General features: G+C 36.5%; 1 protein-coding gene and 1 long non-coding RNA gene across 32 annotated transcripts in view; one reads left to right on the top strand and one right to left on the bottom strand.

The window, feature by feature from the left end:
* LOC309871893 overlaps positions 1-22,406 on the top strand; it is a 23,771-nt gene extending 1,365 nt beyond the window's left edge. Inside the window, exons 2-4 of the long non-coding RNA XR_014315552.1 lie at positions 12,940-13,179; positions 17,086-17,153; positions 21,755-22,406. This is a non-coding gene — a long non-coding RNA (uncharacterized lncRNA). The remainder of the gene's footprint in view (positions 1-12,939; positions 13,180-17,085; positions 17,154-21,754) is intronic.
* The window catches only part of NRXN1 (neurexin 1), a 1,174,729-nt gene that overhangs the window by 721,467 nt on the left and 429,294 nt on the right, over positions 1-23,968 (bottom strand). For all 31 annotated transcript variants that reach the window (XM_082745351.1, XM_082745353.1, XM_082745378.1 and 28 more), the window contains one exon: positions 1,254-1,555. In XM_082745351.1, coding sequence (XP_082601477.1) covers positions 1,254-1,555 — 302 coding nt within the window. The remainder of the gene's footprint in view (positions 1-1,253; positions 1,556-23,968) is intronic.

Genomic DNA, 23,968 nt, shown 5'->3' with positions numbered 1-23,968 from the left:
GGTGGGGGGGGGGGGGCGGTGACTCCCTCCCAGGGCAGGCGTGAAGCATGCAGTGTCCCTCCCATGCCAAGAAGGCCTCTGAAAGGTCTTTGAGGGTCTAAGAATCCTTCAGTTTTACTTGTCTGCTTTAGCTAGACTGCCTTAGCTAGGCTGTACTCCGAAAATTCTTTTTTTGTCTCAAGTTTGGATAGTTTAAGCCTTTCAGAAGTGGGAAAGAAAAGGTTAGATGGTTAACAGCTCAGAAAGAGAAGGCTGTTTTAGTAAAGGAAAACCAGAGACAATCCGGTCATTCTGCAACTGTTCAGAGAAACAATAAATATGTTAAGGATATTAGTTTGAGATCAGCATGTACTGCAGAAAAATTAGTCACTGTCAACACTTAACAAAATGACACATTATAATATAAAATTTCAAATAATAACCAAAACGTATATTGTTCAATATAAAAGGACAATCTATTCACTTCCATCTGTATATATAGATATATAGATATACTGTAATAATATGCCTCAGTTAAAAACATACAGTATATGTGGACTCATAGATTTACTTAAGAACTGATATTTTCCTAGTATATAGACTCTTGCAAGAATTTTTTTTTTTTTTAATACAACCAAGTAGAAATGGGCACCTAGAAGATGAACTGGTCTCTCCAGAGTCATTTGGGATTTAAATTATCTGTGCTAAAATAAAAAAAGAAAGTCTTCGTAAACAGACTCTTCAGGAGATGTATAGGCCCCCAAAGTCATTCTTTCTGCCTCAGGGGCTTTTCTTGTCCCTATTTCAGAGGTGGGAGTGGAGAGGGAGCAGGGATTGATACAATCCCAAATCACAAACACACTGATTTTTTTACTACAAAAAAGGAACTGTGATTTAATGACCCCAATGTGCATGCTTCCAAATGATCACCATGAAAACCATAATTTAAAATCAAACAAACAGAAAATAATAATTAAAAAAAAAAACACAACAAAATCACACACATCACAGGAAGGGCAGGTCGCAGGGATATCCTTGCAGCCCTCTGGGAAATTGTCATATGTCGCTGTATCAAAATAGACTTTGGGCCCCCAGAACTTTCTAGATATGCCCCTGCTCAAGTATGGCAGGAAGATTCATCTTAGAAGAAGAAAAAGCTAATTTGTAAGCGACTCTGAGGAGCCCTATATCATGTTGTTAGGGGTTTCAAGTACCACACACACAGCTGCAGTGAGAAACAAAGCCAGAAACTCTCTTATCCGCTGCGCTGTTACCTGACGCAGATTCCTGGTGACTTTCACATCATGCCAGGCATTATCATTAAACTTTCCATTCACGGGCTCCACTAGTGCTTCAAAGGCCCCTGATCCCAAATTAATGACCAGAGAAACAGCTCCATTTTTCAGGGCAAGATTGACATAATCAGCTGATTTCCCAGTGTGAAGCATCAGTCCATTCCTCTGAAGAGTTTTAAAGGACAGCGTTATTTCATCGCTGCTGCTTTGAATGGGGTTTTGAGACAAGTCGTAGCAGAAGTATTCAGATCCCTTGAAAGTGGCAATATATTCTTCTTTTCCTAGGGGGAAATAGATACATACGTGCGTAAGTAAAGAAATATACTACATAGATCAGCAGACCTTAACAGAAACAAAATTAATCATCCCCCCAAATTAACTCTGTTTAGTTAACATTCATTACAAGAGCCCCATCAAACAAAATCAAATGGTACTGTAGGTGGCAGTATATATTTTTTTAATAAACCTCCTCAGCTAGTGGGCCATCAACTGCAATAGCTAAAGCTGACATTCTTGAAAATTCAATTAATTTTTAAGTATCACTGCAAGAGCTCTGATCTGAGAAAGCAGCTCTGTGATATCTCCAGGGCATGAATCAGGTACCATAAATGCATATTGGATGGTTCTACTCTGCTGGCAACAATGGGTTCCAATGTGTTTGCAACATTCTCTCCATCCAACTGAGGCGTTATTTTAATTTTCAGTGAGACATTTATATTCAAAGATCTTCTCAGCGAAGAGACAAATATTTTCATCACTGAGAAACCATAACAAATTATCTGGTAAGGGGAAAGCAAAAAAAAAAAAAAAAAAAAAAAAAAAAAAGAATTCGGTTTGAGAGTAAATAGATCTCCTACAGAGCATGTGCATTTTTTTTTTTTTTCTTTCTTTTTGGTTTGTTCTCTCCCTGGATGGAGGGAGCAGTGATAGCGAGCTTAATGGAGCCTGCTGGATTGTTGATTCATTCCCTGATCTCACCAAGCAGATGGTAGGGTTGGCTTTTATGAGACTGGTAAAAATTCCAGCACATCATCATGGGAATAGCATGTAAATGAAGCCTCAACATTTTCTATATATCTGTCTTTACCATATTTACGAGCAATGTGGATCCCACAAGATGTCAGACAGATCAACCCAAAATGTGGGTATTTGGAAAGAGCAATCCTCTCCCACTGATTGAGTTTAACCAAAGGAAGAGTCTAAGCCAAAAGTTTCCTCAATTTCCTAGGCAATGATAGTATTGTGCCAAGAAAAATGAAACAGTATGGTCTAGAATCAGCTTCTGATAAACTATATAAACAGAATTTTAAATGATACTGGGGAATCTTAATCTGTTTTACTGGGAATATAGCATCTCCACCATGTCCACAGGAGGGCTCATGCCAAAAAGGGGCTTACCCTTGGCAAAAGGTTTTTACCTCAGGCCTGTTTCATTTGGTTGTGAAATAACTCATGTCCTTGAATCCTAGCTCAAATTGAGGTCTCAGATCACCAGTACCAGATGACCTGACTCTGGATGCAGACGGTGCCACAAGTGGCTAGAAGTAGGCAAGTCATGGCATGAAGTTAAACAGTGAGCACCTAGAGACTTTCACAATGGTGTGAGCCTGAGAAAAGTCACTGCCTACCAGTAAGTTATTACTGGTCAAGCCAAATCCATCACATTCTGAGGCAGAATCATAGCAAGGACAATACAAGCCAAACTAGAGGGCCCTTCCCATTCATACAGTCAAAATATTGATTGAGTACCTCCCAAGTGTTAAGCCCAGTACTAGTCTTTAGGGATAATGAAGTGGCCAAGCCTGATTCCATTCCTGTCTCTGAAAGATGACAGGCGAGGTATCTACTTCCCTCTTCAGTTCAATATGGCAAGTGGCCTGATATTGGGAGTTAGCACAATTAAATATTTCTAAATATATTTATGAGGGGGAAAGAAAATAGATCGAAATATGAAATTAGATACTAGCTTGGCTACTTGCTAACTGCACTGGGAGGCAATTATGCATCTTTTCAAATCTCAGTTTCTGAAAATAGTTTGTTATACCAGTCTTCCCAGATAAAATGAGATAATGCATGTATGGATATCTGGCAAAGTTGGTAGGCATTAGGAGTGGTAGATGTTTTCCTTCTTGCCTGTCTAATGTAATAAATGTGATAAATAATCTAAAACAAATGGCATATATCAACTTTATTGTGAAATCTAGAATATTATCTTTAAGATCAGAATAAGGACACCTACTATCAACATACTGTCCTTGAAGCCCTAGGTAATATAGGAAAATAGGAAAAATATATGAGCATTATAAAGATTATAAGTGACAAAATGATATTAGTAAATATTATTGTGTGAATTAAAAGACCAAAATAATCTTCAGAAAAGTATTGGGTTTAATAAGATATTTCAGAAAGACTGCAGGGTTCTGTGTACTGGGACAGTGTTTTAAATATATATAAACAGATCTATAGATTTGATGAAATTTCATTAGAAATCTAAATGAAAAAAAAAATTTTGAAGATTTTATTCATTTATTTGATAGAGAGATCACAAGTAGGCAGAGAGGCAGGCAGAGAGAGAGAGGAGGAAGCAGGCTCCCCGCCAAGCGGAGAGCCCGATGTGGGGCTTGATCCCAGGACCCTGGGACCATGACCTGAGCCAAAGGCAGAGGCTTAGCCCACTGAGCCACCCAGGCACCCCTCTAAATGAAATTTTAAAATGAATGTGAAGAGCTGATTCCATGAGTTCTTTGGGAAAACAAAGAGCCCAAAATAGCCAAGCTATGCCAGAGAAAGAAGATGAAGGAACTTTCTTGTATAAAGGTGCCCATTTATTAGAAAATGATGGTAATGAAGATTTATACACTAGGATAAATTTAAAAAGGAGGGATAAAAATAATGAAACTAAAAATAATCCTAAGCCTATACGAAAACGATTTCTATCAAGTCAGGCATTGCAGTTAAGTGAGCAGAGTATAGATTTGTCGATAAATGGTGCTGGGACAACTGGTTATCTATATGAATAAAGGAAAATTGGATCTCTACATCATCTATAAAAATCAATTCCTCATGCACCAAGGATATAAATTTCTGAGGTAAATCTGTAAAATTTTTGTAAGACAAAGTAAGATATGAATTATGGAATGATTTATTAAATAGGCATAAAAGGTACTAATAAAATATCAATACATTCACCCACATTAAAATTGGGAACACCTGTTCATAAATAATATCACAAAGAGAGAAAGAATCTATATAAAAAATTGGAAGAAAATAAGTTTTTAAAGATTTTACTTATCTGAGAGAGAGAGAGCACAAATGGAGTGACGGAAGAGGGAGGAGCAGACTCCCCGCTGAGCAGGAAGCCCAATGTGGGGCTTGATCCAGGGACCCTGGGATCATGACCTGAGCCAAAGGGAGATGCTTAACTAGCTGACCCATCCAGGCAGCTAGATGATGATATTTGCAGAATTTTCATCCCCACTGAGTACTTAGAATAGGTCTCTAAGCCACAGAGAGTTTTGGAGACCCTTCTCTGGCCTAACCCTTTAATTTACGTTATTAAGAAAGTGAGCCAAGAAACAGACTCTTAACTATAGAGAATAAACTGATGTTACAGGGGTGGTGGCATGGGTTAAATGGGTGGTGGGTGTTAAGGAGGGCACTTGTGATAAACACCAGGTGTTGTATGTAAGTGATGAATCACTTAATTCTACATCTGAAGCTAATATTGCACTGTATGTTAACTACCTGTAATTTAAATTCAAATTCGGAGAAAAAAAATTTCAGACCCATTAAGTTTAAATGACTATCAAGTTCAGAAAGTGTGCCAGGAACAGAAGCAGACAAGAAGTCAGCCTCTGACTATCTTTATTTTTATTTTTTTAAAGATTTCATTTAGTTATTTGAGAGGGAGAGAGAGTGAAAGAGCACAAGCAGGGGGGGGGGGGAAGGGAAGGGGGGAAGCAGGCTCCCTGCTGATCAGGACTGATGCAGGACTCGATCCCAGGACCCCGGGCTCATGACCCTAGCTCAAGGCAGACACTTAACCATCTGAGCCATCCAAGCACCAAGCCTCTGACCACCCTCAAATAACTCAATAACAGAATAACAAAGTTTGGGGATGATGTAAAGAGGTTTGGTTTATTTAAAAAGCTGTAGCATTTTATCCAAATGACCTAATGTCACTTCAAATCGGCATAATTCACAATGCATCTTGACAAAGGATTCCTTTGCCAGATAATGTGGCAAACCCAAAAGGAAAAACAGCAAAAAGAGGTTGCAATTCAGTAGACGGCAACCTTTGAAGTTATATGTGTGTTGATGACATTTAACACCATGATGTTTCTATTACTTAAAAATGAAAATATCACTCATTTTGTATTGTTTAATTTAAAAAATTAGGTAATTCAAATTGCATTAAAGGCAACCACATAAGTCTTGGAAAAATTCAATGTAGTACATATCATAAAGCCATAAAGCCATAAATGAGACATGAATATAAACAGGAAAAATATTTTTGCTATTTTTTTAAATGAAAGAATATGTATTCTATATAAAAATGCATAAATCATTCTATTTTTTACAAGACAAGAGGATTATACTTCCCCTCTTTGCCTGTTGCTGTATAATCTTTGTCATTAAGTTTTGTGCTATGTCATATGCAAGTAAGAAGCAGCATAGTAAGTAATTATTTATGCTTTCCTATTGAAAATGTAAAAAGTGGGTCTCTTTCCATTTTAAAATACAAGTCCTGAATATTTTGTGCATTTCCAATATGTATTAAAATAATAAACCTCACAAAGAAATGAAATACCAACATTTTTTACAAAATTAAAATTTATATGGACCCACAAAAGATCCAAATAGCCAAAGCAATATTGAGAAAGAAGAACAAAGCTGGAGGTAACAATCCCAGATTTCAAGATATACTACAAAGCTTTAATAATCAAAACAATATGGTACTGGCAGAAAAGTAGACACACAGATCAACAGAACAGGATAGAAAGCCCAGAAATAAATTATGTGTATATGATCAATTAATCTATTACAATGGAAGCAAGAATATACAATGGGAACAAAGTGTCTTCAACAAATGATGATGGGAAAACTGGACATGCTAAAGAATGAAACCAGACCACTTTCTTATATCATACACAAAAATAAACTCAAAATGGATTAAAGACTTAAATATAAGACCTGAAACCATGAAAGTCCTAGAAGAAAACCCAGGCAGTAATTTATGAAAGAATGAAAGAGAGAGAGAAATAAATTAGATTTACAGAAATACATATAGCAAGAAATAATTATGTCCAGGGTATGTAAAGAACTTATACAAACCAATAAGAAAAAAACTAGACAAATCAGAAAAAAACAGGCAAACCATAAACAAACTCTCCATGATAACAGGATATCCATATGAAAAGATATTCAGCTTTGTCTTCAGAGAAATCAACTTAAAACCACAGTAAAATATCAGTACATTCCATTATGATGAATAAAATGACAAAGACAAATTATATCAAGTGTTGGTGAAGACATAGAAGAACTAGAACTCTCGTATTATTACTGGTGGGAACTACTTTTAAACTGTTTGGCAACATCTTTTAAAGCTGGATCTCTGCATACTCTATCTTCCAGTAATTCCACTTGTAAGTACACATCCAACAAAAATTCAAACAAAGATGATCAGAATAACATACCGGCACGTTTGTAGCAGGACTGCAAAATAACCTCAAGCCGAACACTACCAAAATGTCAATCTATCGAATGGATAATTTGAGTTATAGTTACACAAAGGAACAGTAATGGAAATACATGATCTTCAACCTACAAACAAAAATATAGATAAATCTCACAATAATAAGGTTAAGTAAAAAAGAAAAATGCCAGGTGCCTGCGTGGCTCAGTCAGTTGAACATCTGACTCTTGATTTCTGCTCAGGTCATGATCTTGGGTTTGTGAGATCCAGCCCCATGTTGGGCTCCACACTGGGCATGGGGCCTGCTTGAGATTCTCTGTTCTTTCCCCCTTGGCCCTCACCACATCTCTCTCTGAAAGAAAGAAGGAAGGAAGGAAGGAAGGAAGGAGAGAGAGAGAAAAAAAGATGGCCAGACTTAAAAGAGTATGTCTTATGATTCCCATTATATAAAATTTTTAAAAACAAGCAAAACTAATCTCTACTGTTGGTATTTTGACAGGGATTACATTAAATGAGTAGATTGCTTTGGTTAGTATAGATATTTTAACAGTATTTATTCTACTGATCCATGAGCATGGAATGTCTTTCCATTTCTTTGTGTCATGTTCTGTTTCTTTTAACAGTGTTTTGTCATTTTCAGAGTAGAGGTCTTTCACCTCTTTTGTTAGGTTTAGTCCAAGATAACTTATTTTTTGGGGTGTAATTGTAAATGGAATTGTTTACTTAATTTCTCTTTTTATTATTTTATCATTGGTGTATAGAAATGCAACATATGTTGTATGTATGTATGTATGTATGTTGACGTATCCTGTACTTTTACTAAAATCAGTTCTAGCAATTTTTTGGTGGAGTCTTTCTGCTGTTCTTATACAGCATCAAGTCATCTGGAAGTAGTGACATTTTACTTCTTCCTTACTGATCTGGATTTCTTTTATTTCTTTTTGTTGTCTGATACAGCTACGTCAACAACTATGTTCAATATAAGTGGTGGGAGTGTACATCCCTGTCACGTTCCTGAACTTAGGGTAAAAGCTCTCAGTTTTTCCCAATTAAGGATGATGTTAGCTCTGAGTTTTCCTAGATCTTTATTATGTTGAGGTATGTTCCCTCTAACTCTATTTTGTTGAGAATTTTCATCACAAAACGATGTTGAACTTTATCAAATGCTTTTTCTGTGTCAATTGAAATGATCATGTGGTTCTTTCTTATCCTTTCTCTTACTGATGTGATGTAACACATTGATTGATTTGCAAATGTGGGACCATTCTTGCATCCTGGAAGTATATCTCACTTAATTGTGGTAAATAATTTCTTAAAATGTATTGTTGAATTAGATTTTCTAGTATTTTATCGAGAATTTTTCGATCTCTGCTCATCAGGGGATATTGACCTATAGTTCTCTTTTTTAGCGGTGTCTTGTTTTAGTATCAAGGTAATGCTAACTTTCATAGAATAACTTTTTTGGACTAGTTTGAGAAGAATAGGTATTAACTCTTCTTTAAATGTTTGGTAAAATTCACCTGTGAAGCCATCTGGTCATGGACTTCAGTTTGTTGGGAGTTTGATTACTGATTCAACTGTGTTACTAGTAATTGGTCTGTTCAGATTTTCTATTTCCTCCTGTTTCAGTTTTGGTATTTCATAAGTTTCTAGAAATTTATCTATTTCTTCTTGGTTGTCTAATTTGTTGGCATGCAATATTGTCTTGTAATCCTTTGTTTTTCTGTGGTGTATGGTGTTTTTTCTCCTCTCTCACTTGTGATTTTATTTGAGTTCTTTCACTTTTTTTCTTGATAAGTGTGGCTAAGGTTTATCAATTTTAATGATTTTTTTCAAAGAAACTGCTTTTGGTTTCTTTGATCTGTTCTATCATTTTAAAATTTTTATATCCTTTATTTCTGTCCTAATATTTATTATTTCTCTCCTTCTGCTGGTTTTAGGTTTTGTTTGTTGTTCTTTTTCTAGTTCCTTTAACTGTAAGGTAAGACTGCTTGAGGTTGTTTTGTTTGTTTGTTTGTTTGTTTTGCTTCTTGAGGTAGCTTCTATTGCTATAAACTTCCCTCTTAAAACTGCTTTTGCTGCAACCCAAAGTTTTTGGACTATTGTGGCTTCATTTTCATTTGTTTCCATGTAATTTTTAAATTTCTTCTTTGATGTAGTGGTTGACTAATTCATTGTTTAGTAGCATATTATGTAACCTTCATGTATTTGTGGTCTTTCCAATTTTTTTTCTTATGGTTAACTTCTAGTTTATAGTATTGTAGTCAGAAAAGATGCACGGTATGAGTATGATCTTCTTGAATTTGTTGAAGTTTATTTTGTGGGCTAACATATGATTTATTCTGGAAAATGTTCCATGTGCACTTGAAAAGAATGTGTACTCTGATGTTTAGGATGGAATGTTCTAAATATATCTGTTAAATCCATCTGTTACAGTGTCTCATTCAGAACAACTGTTTCCTTGTTGATGTTCTGAATAGATGATCTGTCCATTGATGTAAGTGGTATGTTAAAGTTCCCTACTATTATAGTATTATTACTGATTAGTTCCTTTGTGCTTGTTATTAACTGTTTTATGTATTTGGATACTCCTATGTTGGGTGCATAAATATTTAAAATTGTTATATCTTCTTGATATTGTCCCCTTTATTATTATGTAGCATCCTTTCTTGTCTGTTACAGTCTTTGTTTTAAAGACTGTTTTGTCCAATATAAGTACTGCTACTCTGGCTTTCTTTTGATACCATTTGCATGACTTAAACATAACAACCGCTTAACTGGGTATGACTTAAGGTTTTCAATCTTTGAAGGTTAAACTGTACAAATGGATCGATTTCAACACCAAGAATTTCTACTTTATAGACAAGAATGTTAGACAAAGAGAGTTGAAATGACTTCCAAGTTCACAGAGAAATTGATTCTCAGGATAGAGCACCTTCGCACAGCCTATGCATGGGGCAAAAATCTCATTAATTTGGCCCTATGTTTCCACATCTATCAAGTTCAATGAGCTTTTCTACTAAGTGAAGGACCTGTAAGGGAATGACCCTACTTCTTAAGGACAAAGATGCATTTGGGCAGAGAGACGTCACCCTGATCCCACTTAGATGAGGCTTTTTATGCATGCCAAAACATTTCCTACATTATTGTTTTTGATTGTCTTGCTTTTCATATGCACAATCCCAAATAACACGTTTTTAAGGTTTTACTCTATTTACATGATTCTAAGATTGTGTTCAATGCAAACTAGAAACTAAAGTTAACATGTGAAAAAAAAATGAACAGAAACAGACATTTGAGTGAGAGACTTGTTTCATTTGTTTTTTTGCTCTTCAAGTCAAATACACAAGAATATTGTGCTAAAAACATCCTTGACTAAATAAAGGTATGCACTAGAAGTTTACATGATTAAATTAAATCATAAGCCTGACTGACTTTAAAGACAAAGCAAGTTTAGAAAAACAGAAAAAGGAAAGTCTGATTATTGAAAAACCACATCAGGATTATTAAATCCTATTCTTAAGAAGCGTAACAGAAAATACAATCATTTTATTTGCCACAATCCTGTTTAAAAATTAAAACAACCAGTTGATCACTATAAGTAAAAATAACATGACTTTATTTTGTTTATTTTGATTATTTTTTTAGAGAGAGACAGAGAGTGCATTCATGGGCAAACTGGTGGGAGAGGGGTAGAGGGAGAGAGAGAATCTTAAGCTGGTTCCATACCTAGCGTGGAGCCCAATGGGGCATGATCTCACAACCCTTATATCGTGATCTTGATATCATGACCTTGAGATCATGACCTGATCCAAAATCAAGAGTCAGATACTTAACCAGTGAGCTAGCTGGGTGCCCCAAGCATTACTTTAAAGAGAAAGTAGTTTCCTTACATTTTTCTACCTGATTCAATGTGGTAAATTATTCCAAAATTCTCAAATATGATTCAATCTATGTAAATTATGAGGCCAACTTCCATTATTTGCAGCAAGAAATCAAGCTTCATAAAATACTCATCACTCAAGATTTTATTCACTTAAGGTACGCTTCAAAGCAACCAATCCAGAAACAAGTTGTTAAGCATCTATCAGGTAACCCTCCAAAAAAGAGACACAGCCTTAATGATGATATACTTGAGGTGATTAAATATGAAAGATAAAGAAGACCTAGATATTATTCAGCACAAAACCTTTATTTATTAGATGAAGGGAGTGAGGGCCCAACAGCTAAAATTATAGTCGCATAACTAATTGGTGCAGAATCAAAATATAACTCTTGCCTCTTAAATCCAATCACATGGTCTTCCTCATTTCCCAGAAATTTCCATGAAATGAGTCTCTTATTAAGAACTAAAAATTAAATGCAGCTTAAACATGAACACATTTTTCTAAAAGAAAATAAGACACTGTCCAAAACTCTAGTACAATTTTCCAATCCTATTGTGAAACTGATTTGAATTTCCTTAAATAACAGCAGGTGCTGGGAACCAAAAGCCACTCTATGCCTGTCTGGGCTGATGACCAATCAGTTCTGCATGGGTCGTATGATACACGGGGATAGTGATAAACAGATACTCCAGCATTCACCAGGTGTGCAATATTGCAATTTCGGGGCCTGTCTGAGGCTCAACTTGAAACAACTGAATCTAAGACAACTGGACTCTAGCATATTTTAACCTGGAAAGAATCAGTAACAAAATCAAAATAAAAACATAGCTTGGCGATTATAGACTTTATGAAGAATCTCTACATGAACTTATGATTTCTTTAGATGACAATTAATGATTACCTCATAAAGAAGTAAATTATATATTTAATTATAGGAACACAATTGTATTTGCAGCAAATTTACAGATATTCTACATTTATGATAATACTCATGTATAAAATGGACATGGAGTACATAATCTCAAGTATGAAATGATTTTATTACCAACATAGTCAATATATAGTGAATAGCTCATCTATATAACCATGCTCCAAAGAGTGGCCAATTTAAAACACAATACTTTCTCACTAGAATCAGAGTGTACCTGCCTCTAACTCTAAAAATCTTTATTTTGGGATATGCACATATTTTGGTCATGTGGCAAACTGCTCCACATTATAAAATGTGATTTTTTTTTTAATCTGAGAGAAATTATGGAATTGTGGAAGGCAAGAGCAGAGGGGAGAGAACTTTGTAAGGAAGAGTAAAGTGTTGGTTAAAGTGGAAATGCCTAAAACAATATGATCTCAACACCTGCTACCCAAAGTGTGACCTAAGGGACAGTATCGGGCATTACTTGGAGCTTGTAAAGAGTGTTAATCTCAGGACCCCTCATCAGTCTATGGATGCAGAATTTGTATTTTAATGAGATCCCCCAGGTGATCCCAGTGAACATTAAAGCCTAAGTCCTATTGTGAGAACCAATTTTAGATTACTGTGCTTTAGAATATCTTTTAGGGATTGTAAGAGCAGTGTGTGTGTGTGTGTGTGTGTGTGTGTGTGGTGTGTCTGTCATGTCTGAGTTAAGTATTAAAGACAAAATATTTTGATATCATCACACTTCTCTTAAAGGATAAACATCCAGATCAGTGACTTTGCATCTTTTGAATAGAAAACCAAAGACTGGGGGAAAAAAAAGAATCAGAGAGATCTGGTTAGTGTGTATATGCATCAAATATCTATTTAATATGCATCCCAGCAGAGTCTGGTTGTTAAATCATTGGAGGTAATCTCTGAATTCTTATTCTCAACGTGTTTCGCCTTTAGGCAATAATACAATAGGAACCTCTGTAGGTTTGGGAACTTAGAACTACTCTTCTGAATAAATCTGAGAGGTATATATCTCCTGGTACAGTCTAGTAAGTCATCCTTATTAGTGGATATACTTAATGAGGTTCATGCAACTGCATTTATGTATGTCTCTCTAGAAATATCTTGGTTCATCCACTGCTGAAACTGAAAACAAACTGTCATTCATTCTAGATGTGATCCAACTCAGTGAAAATGAATGGGCCTGTGCTGTCACATTTCTACTTTTTGCAGTTGAGTGAACTTGGAACATGTTAAAGTCAACAATATCCATCAATGAGGGAAATTTGTACTACTAAATATGGCCTACTATATTTAAAACCAGAATGACAATTCCTTAAAAGAAAGCACTAACTGTTTCTTGTCTTGGCATCCCGACTATCTAAAGTAGAGATGGGAGTAAATAAACATGTGGTAAGTGTAATGAGGAATGAAGCTGGGATGAGAAGGGAGGTACTTACGTAACTCTGCTTCTGAGGAGGGTTGGCTAAGGTTTTTGATTTGTTTTACTTTATTGTGTATGTGTGTATTTTAAGATAAACTGCTAACTTGCTATAAAATTAATTCAAAGTAGTTAGTCAGCATACACTAAGATCAGTACAAACCAGAAGCACTTGGATTGCAGGGGAGCATTCTTTGTATAAGGGAGAAGGGAAGGGATACCAGGAACTCACGGCATGTCTTTGATCTTAAGACGGTAATACTGAACCCAAAAGTCACACACGTAAAGTGTCTGGTACTGCAAATGGAATCAATAGGGAGATTATTATCTATTCAGGCATCATTCATTTCATAATTACATATATGGGGCCCACAATTTGGAGGCACTATTCTAAGTATAAGAAATACATCAGGATTTCTAGGGTTTCCACTTTCATCTAATGAGGGAGGAAGAGATAAACCCTGAACAAGTGACACTGAACACACAAGAGACCCTAGCGAGAGCAAGATGGCAGGGTGACCCATGTACGTGGCCAAGGGAGCTCTCTCAGCAGATGACGCTGAAACTAAGACCTGAGTGCTGAGAAGCCCCTTGGGGAGATCTGGGCAAAGAATATTCCAAGGACAAAACCTCAAAAGGGCAACTTCCTGAAATGAGGGGGAATGAGATGGGATCTGGGGCTAGGTCATGTAAGGCATTCTTTTTTTTTTTTTTTAATTTATTTGACAGACAGATCACAAGTAGGCAGAGAGGCAGGGAGAGAAAGGAGGAAGCAGGCTCCCCACTGAGCAAAGAGCCCAATGCTGGGCTCGATTCCAGGACCCTGGGATCATGACCTGAGCCGAAGGCAGAGGCTTTAAACCACTGAGCCACCCAGGTGCCCCCATGTAGGGCATTCTTGATCTTCGTCAAACTTTCAGATTTTATTCCATGCACAATGGGAAACCACTGGAGTAGTCTGAGGAGTGGTATGATCTGATATGTATGTTCTAAAAAAGATACGTCTGGCTTCTGTATGGAGATTGGACTACGAGTGTAGATGGAAGTGGTAGTAATGAGACCAACATTTATGATGTTTTGGACCATAGAGACATGGGTTATGGAGTCATAATCACTGGGGTTTGAATTCCACTCTCACACTGTGAGTACTTGGATATGTAACTGATCACCTTAAAATCTCAGTTCTCTTATCAGTAAATGGAAGCAATAAAATGTTTTCTCATCAGTAAATGGAGGACCTATCTGACAGGGTAGTTGTGAGGATTAAAAAATATAATGTATGTGTAATGAGTTTATTAAAAAGTCGCAACCTACAGCATACGCAAACATGAAAGAGAGTATTTACATATTTTTGCAAAAACAGTCACTTTTTTTTCTCCATCTCTATTATCTTGGTCAGAATCACTGAATTTCTGGTCACTATTGGTTATCAAAAATTCAGGCTAATTTATAATTTTAACCAAAGAGTTGATGTAAATTTCAACCCTCATCTCATAGTTGAGGGAGAAGGGAGAAGGGATGTGGTATGGTGCTAGGCATCTTCTTATCTTCTGCCTTATCTTCTGCCTTTGTTCTTCTTGGGGTACCTGGGTGGCTCAGTGGGTTAAGCCTCTGCCTTAAGCTCAGGTCATGATCTCAGGGTCCTGGGATTGAGCCCCACATCGGGAATCTCTGCTCAGCAGGGAACCTGCTTCCCCCTCTCTCTGCCTGCCTCTCTGCCTACTTGTGATCTCTGTCTGTCAAAGAAATAAATAAAATCTTTTTTTAAAAAAAAGACTTTGTCCTTCTTGAATTTTCTAAGTATTAAGAAAGGCAAAGAGAGAGAGAGAGAGAGAGCGAGCGAGCTAGGGAGAAAGCATGAACAAAAGAAGGAGAGGGAGGGAGAAAATAGGGAAGAAGAAAGAGACAGAGACAAAGCTAGAGCTAGAGCTAGAGCTCAGTACTCTGGTCCAGCAAGTGGCCTTCTTGTGAGTAATCCTGGCCAGATGGCTCAAGCCCCAGCCTACATGGAGTGTCTGTTTGAGCCACAGAATCTTAGGTATCCTGACTACACCAAATGCTGAGAGCATAGGCTATACTTTCTTTGTGAACTATTTCCACCTTGCCAGTTCCCTTCTTCCCTCCTCAGAAAAGCACAGGGCAGATCAGCAAGTTTGAAGCATACACTGGATGCATCAGGAATGTAAAATACTAACCTTCCCTTTTTTGAATAATCAGGTTCTATAGTAGTCTCTTCCCCAGTTCAGCTGGACAAAGGGAGCACACTTCTTTAACAGTACATTTTCAGAGTACCTATGACCTATTGACTCTTTTTTCACCTATCTGTCCCTTCCCTTAATGCTTAGATGGACAGGAAAGGTGGGAGGTGGACAGTGTGTTAGGAGTGAAGAGAGGGTCAGTTTTGCTGTGTCACAGTAAATGCTGAGGAAGACAACTGGCCAGTGTTTAGAGGTTCACTTTACAGTGGAGATTACTTATATTTTTTTTGTCTCAGGGGACCCTAGTCAATAATTCTATGAGGAAGATATCTCTTGAACATGCAATTGTATACACAGTCCTGGCATACGGTGGGGAATCATTTGTTAATTACTATTAACATTATTATTAAAGTAACTACAACAGGGGCACCTAGGTTGCTCAGTCAGTTAAACATTTGACTCTTGGTTTCAGCTCAGGTCATGATCTCAGGGTCATGAGATGGATCCCTCATCAGGTTCTAAGCTCAGCTCAGCGTCTGTTTGTCTCTCTCCCTCTGCTCCTTTCCCCAACCTCTCTCTCTCATAAATAAAAATAAAATCTTAAAAAAACAAACTACTACATTTCAAAAGACTCTCTGTCCGTTAAAAAAATTAGCTGTTTACTAGTTCTTTTATTAACCAGAATATCATTATGCCTCACAATCTAATTCCAGGAAAATTTTGGTTAGCTAAGGTTCATGGAATAAGAAAGAGATGGAAATAATACAAATGGGATAAAGGAAGAAAAAAAAAATGTCTCTGTTGATGGTTTACCCTTTTAATCAGGTTTGTACTTAGATGACTTGCAAAGTGATCTCATGTGGTGTTTGTGATTTTTAGTTATTCTTATTTTTCATTCTCTCAGGGAAGCACATTGGGGTAAGAATAGGGAGACCTGGTACACTGGTTTCCACTTGGCCACTTTTCAGCTCTCTTTCCCTGGCCTCCTCCTTAGCTTCCACACACCTCATTTTCCTTCCTGGCAAAGTCACAGAGCTGGACTAAGTGCTCTCCAGTGTTTCTCTCAATTCTAAAATACTGTGGTTCTGTAACATTCTTGATTTATTGAGACACTGTTTCAATGATTCATTCAATAAACATTTACTGAGCCCCAACTCTGTGCCAAACTCTATTGCTTTCCTGCTGTCAAAATCAGGCAACATGCTAGAGTTAAAATGTCTTTAAAGACTTTTGATGGCTGCTGCTTTTAAAAGGAACTTTCTATAGAAACCTCAGTCTCTTTGGGCTTCTAGAGCTAGTTGTCTTCTTATTCTGTAAGGACTAAAAAATTTAGAAAAACAAAGGGTCATGGGAAGGTGTTCTATTCACACTATTTTCACACTATCAGAAATAAACTTTCTATTCTGATCACTTTTCTTCCTTAGCTCAAAAAGAACACCTTCAACAGATTTTCTAGTCCTATGTAAGCTGGGGTGTTAAAAGAATGTGTTTGATAATTCGCCACAGAGTTTAAGGTACTTTTCCATATGAGTTCAATCCCTGGAAAAATAAGATATTTTAAGAGAAAGTTTATATGACTTACTACAAGTTTATATGAATTAATTTAGGAGTATGCATACTTCTTGGAGAAAAGTTTTGAAGAATCAATAATAACTAGTGTTAATATTTTTTTATGGATAGAGCCCTTAATTTGGAGTTAGAAGCCCTGAGGAGTTCCTCATTTTGTGGTCAGAGCTACATAAACCTGGGTAAGTAAATGTAACTGAGTATGAGTTTTATTCAGTAGAATGACTGTAGTCATGCTATCACACCACAGTTTCAGATTTCTTAAAAATGAGAATTTGTAATATAATGATTATAGAATTAATATTATTAACTATATACTGATTCTTTCATAAACTCTCCTCATCCCATCATATCTGTGTTGAAAGCACCATAAATCTACACTGTTTAGTTCAACACTTCTTACCCCAGGTTCTTCATCTGATTTGAATACTATTTTCTCAATTCTCACAACGATGCTATAAAACTAGCACCATTCCAGATATATAGGAGAGAAGTTAGTTCATTAAGTACAATTAATTTCTTGGGACTTTATTCTCTTCCCAACACCAGCAGAGTTCTAGCCTAAATGCAAACACACAGAATTTAGAGGAGAGATTTTGGAAGTAGCGCCCAGAATAAAGGGGCCATTGAACCACAAAGTTTTGGAAAAGAAGGAGCACAGGGAAGATACAAGCTCCTCACAGCACAGTTCCTGGGAATGTATCAGATATATAACTCAACAACAGTGAACCTCAGACCCAAAGTAACTCCTTTCAAGTTCTAAACTCTCCAAAGGGGATTAACTGTGATTAGTTCAGCTTGTGTTGGTCAGAAGTCTTTGCTCCACATCAGACTTATGATCAGAGGGGAGGAATGGCCAGGTTATAAAACATGGACATTGTGAGAAGACTCATCCATTAGCACCTGACATTATCGACCAGTTGGTCTTGTAACCTAATATTAAAAGAGCACCCTTCCAGAGTGGAAGACACAGGCTTCCACCTATGAAATGAATGAATCACTGGCAGTGAGGGTATAGCATAGTGAATACAGTTAATAGTAGTATACCTGTTATATGGTGACAGATGGTAGCTACACTTATGGTGAGCATAACATAATGTATAAAGAAACTGAATCACTACATTATACACCTGAAATGAAGGTAACATTATTTGTAAACTATACACTTAAGCTAAAAGAAAAGAATGTCCTTCTTAGGAGGTGAATAATTATTATAATTTCCTTTTTCATTTTAACTTCGATATAAACTTGGGTCTTCAAGTCCAATGTTAGAGAAAAAAAAGGTGGACATTGGTTGATTTGTGACTAACTTTATTTGCACTCTGAAACTTCATCAGAAATCTCAATGAATCACAGAATTGAAAACTTTAGAAGAGCTTGGGTGACTCAGTTGGTTAAGCATCCAACTCTGGATTTCAGCTCAAGTCATGATCTCAGGGTGGTGAGATCAAGCCCCGCATCAGGCTCTGCACTGGGTTTGTAGCCTACTGAAGATTCTCTTTCCCTCTCCCTCTGCCCCTCCTCTCTCTCTTACTCTCTCTTTCCCCCTCAAAAAAAAAAAAAAAAAAAAAGTTATAAACTATGGAGTTTAAAAAGGGAGACCTACAAAGGTTATGAGATTTTCTCTAGTGCCTAAAGCTAGGGGTAGTCAAACTTGGGATGAGAAGCTGGGTTTCTACACCAGTTGATCCCAAACAGGGCTGGTCATCAGACCCATCTGGGAAAACTTTTAAAAAAGCATAGTTCATTTCTTTTAAAAGATTTTATTTATTTATTTGAGAGAGAGAAAGAGAGAGCCCTTGCAGGGTGGGGGGGAGGGCAAAGGGAGAGATAGAGAGAGAAGCAGACTTAGGAGCCTGATGAAGACTTGATCCCAGGACCCCAGATCATGACCAGAGTCAGAGGCATGTGCTTAACTGACTGAGCCACCCAGGGAAGAGAAGCATATTTCTTGTACCCATCCCCATAAGTCTTACTTTGATAGGACTAGTTTGGTGTTCCTTAACACTTTATTAGGATTTACTTTCTAGTTACTTCCAGTATACAATGTAACTTGAAACTCAATAATTTTTTGTAAAGCCCTGGGCCTCCCTTGCTTCCTTAGCTTCTCATTTCCCAACAAACAGTGAGCACAAACTGTGAGACAAAATACAAATGAAACAACCAAAAATCAAAGCACATTCTCATTTTTAGTACGAAAGTGATTTGGTAAGAGAACATTCTGGCCAGACTGAATAATACCACCTCTTGAAACCGTAGTTATAATTCACAATGAATCCATTCACTTCTTATAGTGACCATTCTCTGCTCTCAAGGATAGGACACATTTCCACATTCACAGGCTATAAATGCTTTTTTTCTGCCTTTTCTACTAGTGAGTGAACCAAACACCCTGTTAGAACAAGCCTTTTCTTTCTAAAGTTTATTTGCCTTGATACTATACAACAAGAATATGTGGTGTACTTTATGTCCCATGCTTGAAGTAGGATGCCTCTACCTCCATTCCCTATACTGCATGCCTTTCCCATGAACAATTTATAGAGCTATAAAATTTAAAGAGATCTTATAATTCAAGGACTTTCAAAAATTTCTTCCTAAGTACCCAGGATTCACATACAATATACCAACTTTGCTACCTGCAATGTACTCTTCTGTGTTTTATAGAAATAAGAATTGCTCTAAATTGACTTCATAATCTAATAATGGTTCACCATTTGCCTTTGAAAAACACTGATTTCATTCAGCCTCTGCATTTTACAAACAGAAAAACTAAGTAAGGCCCAGAGAACTTAAAAGACTTGGCAAAAACTGTTTAGCTTCCTACTAGAATTTGGATCCCTGGACTGAATCCCGAGTTCCTTCTACTACATTCTGTGGCATTTCTAAAGCTATTTTGGATAGGTTTGAATGGACACCTTCACAGTTTCAGAGAAAAGAAAATTCATTTTGAGAATATAGGCCAATCTGTTCCCCCCCACCCCCCACCGTGACATACAATCCTAATTTAATCACTTTCTTAGATACCTAGTTTTTATAACTCCTAGAGAAAATACACAAAATTAAAGTTTTATAGCTTTCATATCACCAAACAATATTATTATTTTTCTTAGCTTACAATTAAAAAGTGAAGTAATTATCTTAACTACTTCATCATATTTGCACTATGTTAAGCTTGTCAACACCAACCTTTGAAGTTTGCAGTCTCTTTTGATATATAGTATTATAATGAAAGGCTTTGACTCAAATGTTCAGATACTCCTGTTTAAAAATGATCAGTGCATTTTATTTTAAATTGGTAGTATTGCCCATGATGCGGGAAAAAAAAAAAAACTATATAGCTTTACAATAAAAAAAAAAAAACCCAAACCGGATACATATAAGCATATTGACAAGAAGCTAATTACTGGCTCATGAGGTATATCAGGCTGAGGTGATATAATAAAATGTTAAATATTCATAGTGGTCCTTAACTTGGCATTACCATAAAATCACCTTATAGAGCCTTGAAAAATATTAGATGCCTGGGTCCCTGTTTCCAACCTCAAAACTCATTTAACTGGTTCAGCGTGTGGGCATAGGAATGGGGATTTTCAGAAACTTTCTAGGTGATTCTCACGTGCAGATATGGTAAAGAAACAAGGGCTAAGAGAAATATGACCTAGGCATTTAATGGGCAATAATAGTGTCTCTGTAACTCTTCTAATTTAGTTATAATATGTGCCAAAGTCTTGTAGCTCTTTAAGCTATAATTTACACTTTAGTTGTGACCATCTGTATACAGTATTGCTGTATATTTGCATATTGCTTAATTGATAATAAGTAGTCAGCATATTTTAGCTTATAAAGTGGGAACACAATAGCATTTCCTCTCTCCCCTTCAAGAACACGATTAGATTGACCTTTGGAAGCATCTGATTTAAAGTCCATTTTCTTTTAAGGGCCAATACCACATAAATAAATACTCTACACATTCAGGTAGTATGGGAAACTAAAACCTATGCTGATATTGTGAAATTGCATATCTTCCTGAAGGAAACGTCACTTAAGAAGCATTGTAGAATTGTATCTTGCTACCAACTCAATCACATTTGCCCCAAAATATTAAAAAAACATTGGCTGAATTGAGTTGTTTTCAGTTTTTTAAAGTTAAAAATGCAGCCAAATTCCAGAACTCTCATTATTAAAATACGTAAGATTTAAGTGTTTCTGGCAAAACCTACCACAAGCATTGAAAGAAGGCAGATGTTCCAAATCCTTAGAAGCCTGTCTTGAATCATGCTCTTTATCTGCTGGTCAGAATAAAACCTGAAGCCAATGAAGAGAATATGGAAGCTAAATATCTCTCTAGGGACATTAAAAACAAGGACAGTCTACTCTAAAGAGAAAGGCATGGAAGGGAGTCCTGGGATAAAACAGAGAAAGAGAGATGCAGAATGAAAGCTGTCCCTGAAATAGCTAAAGAGAGGCGCCGACACCCATCCATCAGCAAGCTCTCCTTGACAGGCCCATCTCTGTCTAACAAGTTGACACATCTTTACACCACAGGCTGAAATCTTCAGTGTTTAAGTTCCTCTTCCTTTTTCTAATAGACAAATGCACAAAGAACTGGTTTTTGCTTGCCTTGCTGCCGTGCCTTAATGAACAGTCAGCTTAGGATTTTCACCAAGTCAAATGCTGACTAAAATTTAGCCTCCTTACAAAAGCCTTTAATAAATTTCGGCTTGTGTTTCCTTCACATGTATTTCAATTTGAAGACAAATTCTCCCTTTTCTCTCGTTTGCAGTTGCTTGTTTGGTTAATTAAAAGGCATGCTACTTGAATGCAGAAAGGATACAAAATGGAAGACTGGGAAGATGGGTCAAGATGGAATGTCCCTGGCTCAGGCATGCCTGTGATTCTCTTCACTGAAACAAATCCTTTATTCTTCGTCTAGCTAAGATTCAACGAAGGCACAGAAGCAGCCCTTCAGTGTTTCCTACTTCAGGTCAAAGTCCTTTTTATACTTGGTGTACAACCTAGTTGCATCAGAATTCAGTACAAAATGGAAAGTTTTAAGCGTCCAAGCAATTCAAGCACATTCTGTGGTCCTCTCGTCCTGTGGGCTGCCTTAGCAGATTTGAGGTATCTCTTAGGGCAAAGTGGTTTGAAAGCTTTGAGGTTTTCTTGAGGACTGGGAAGAATAATTTGACTTCACTTGGAATAAGATCATATTCAGCAGAAAAGATCTGCTGTGCTCAAGGTCATGGACCTTGGCTCTGTGGATATTCAGTTATTCAGCAGAATAGCCACTCTGAGCTTTTGAAGTGCTTTTGGATACTGCTGCCAGCGGTTCCTGTGGAGACATCCCTCCCTGACAGCAACAGCCAGAGTCCCTACATCTGCATATCCCCTTCTGGATGCTGTCTGTTCTCTCCTAAAACCCTATTCCCTCTCATCAGCATATATATATATATATATATATATATATATATATATATATATACACACACAATCTGAAAGATTTTCAAAGAAATGCTGTCCTGAATCAAGATTTGTATTTACATATATAAATGGCTAAATAGTTAAAAAACTTCAAGGTGAGGGGTTGTTTATTTTTTTTAAACTCATGCATTTCAGAGCCTTTCATCTTAAGCATCATTTTAGAATGTGTTATTTGAAAATAAGCCAGGGACGCACTAAGGAATCAATGAAATCATTAATTAAAGGAACATATTAAAGACTTATTCTGTGAGAGGCACTACATTAGTTACATGAAGAAAACAATGGTGGATGGGAGTTCTATTTTATAAGACATTTACAATGCAAAGAAAATACAAGGCATAGAAAAAGCAATGGAAATTCAAAAGAAGAGGTTACTTTCAAAGTGTTGAGATACATTTCACAAAGAAAGTAAAACTTGGTTGGATCACATCTTGAAGGATGACTGATTTGAAATGTAAGTAATTTAGGGAAAAGGCACCACGGCAAGTGAAGAGATGAAGACAAGTGAAGGTTTTAAGCTGAGAAATCAAACAATTAATAAAATTTTACTGGAACTAAGGTGCCATGACAAATGAAATGAGGAAGTTTGGCTCAGGCTGAAGTGTAAAAGTCTCCCCTCTCCATAGAGGGGAGAGACGTTTCTAACATTTTGATCAGGAATATCCATCTAAGAGGGAACGGTGAATTACTGATTGGTGTGAATTTAGGGACACCAACTGCATCTCCAATTATTGTTATGATTATTATAGTTTTGAACAATGCAGTCCACCTAAATGAAGATAACAACTGCAATGTAAAAATAAGAAGAGTTCACATTTAGAAATTACTATTCAGGTTTAGTTCGTGGCAAAGAGGGCAGGCAGAACAGATAGATCATCCATCACTAGATATTTTTATTCTTATCTCCTATCAAATAGACAAACGTTTGGAGAGAAAAGTCGTCATGTAAAGAAGTTTTACTTTATACTATGTGCCAGGGAGGATATTGGTTTAATGATCCAAGGAAGTGAGGTATAGTTATATTCTGTTTAACTGTGAAATATAGTCTAGTGAGTTGTATTAAACATGACTAAAGACTATTAGGAAGAGCCTTTAGATTCTTCAAAACTAAGATAGTGACCATGTAAGCAGTAACACTGCAAGGTACTCTTTAAAGAATATCCTATGTGGATGCTAACTTTCTTATAGAACAAATTTAAATGCAAATGATTATAGTGCCTGAATACATTTTCCTTTTTAAAATTTATTTCTTTATTTATGGGTTTTATTTTTTAATTTCTTTTTTAAAATTTAAATTCAATTAATTAACATAGTGTATTATTAGTTTCAGAGGTAGAGTTAAGTGATTCATCAGTCATATGTATGTGCTTATTACATCACATGCCCTACTTAATGTCCACCACCCAGTTACCCCAACCTCTCTCACCCCCTTCCCTCCAGCAACCCTCAGTTTGTTTCCTGTGATTAAGAATCTCTATGTTCTGTCTTCCTCTGATTTCATCTTGTTTTATTTTTC

Source organism: Mustela nivalis (assembly GCF_964662115.1).
Source record: "Mustela nivalis genome assembly, chromosome: 8".
Taxonomy (NCBI): domain Eukaryota; kingdom Metazoa; phylum Chordata; class Mammalia; order Carnivora; family Mustelidae; genus Mustela; species Mustela nivalis.
Note: the sequence above shows the minus strand (reverse complement) of the source record. Positions and strands in the feature narration are given on the sequence as shown.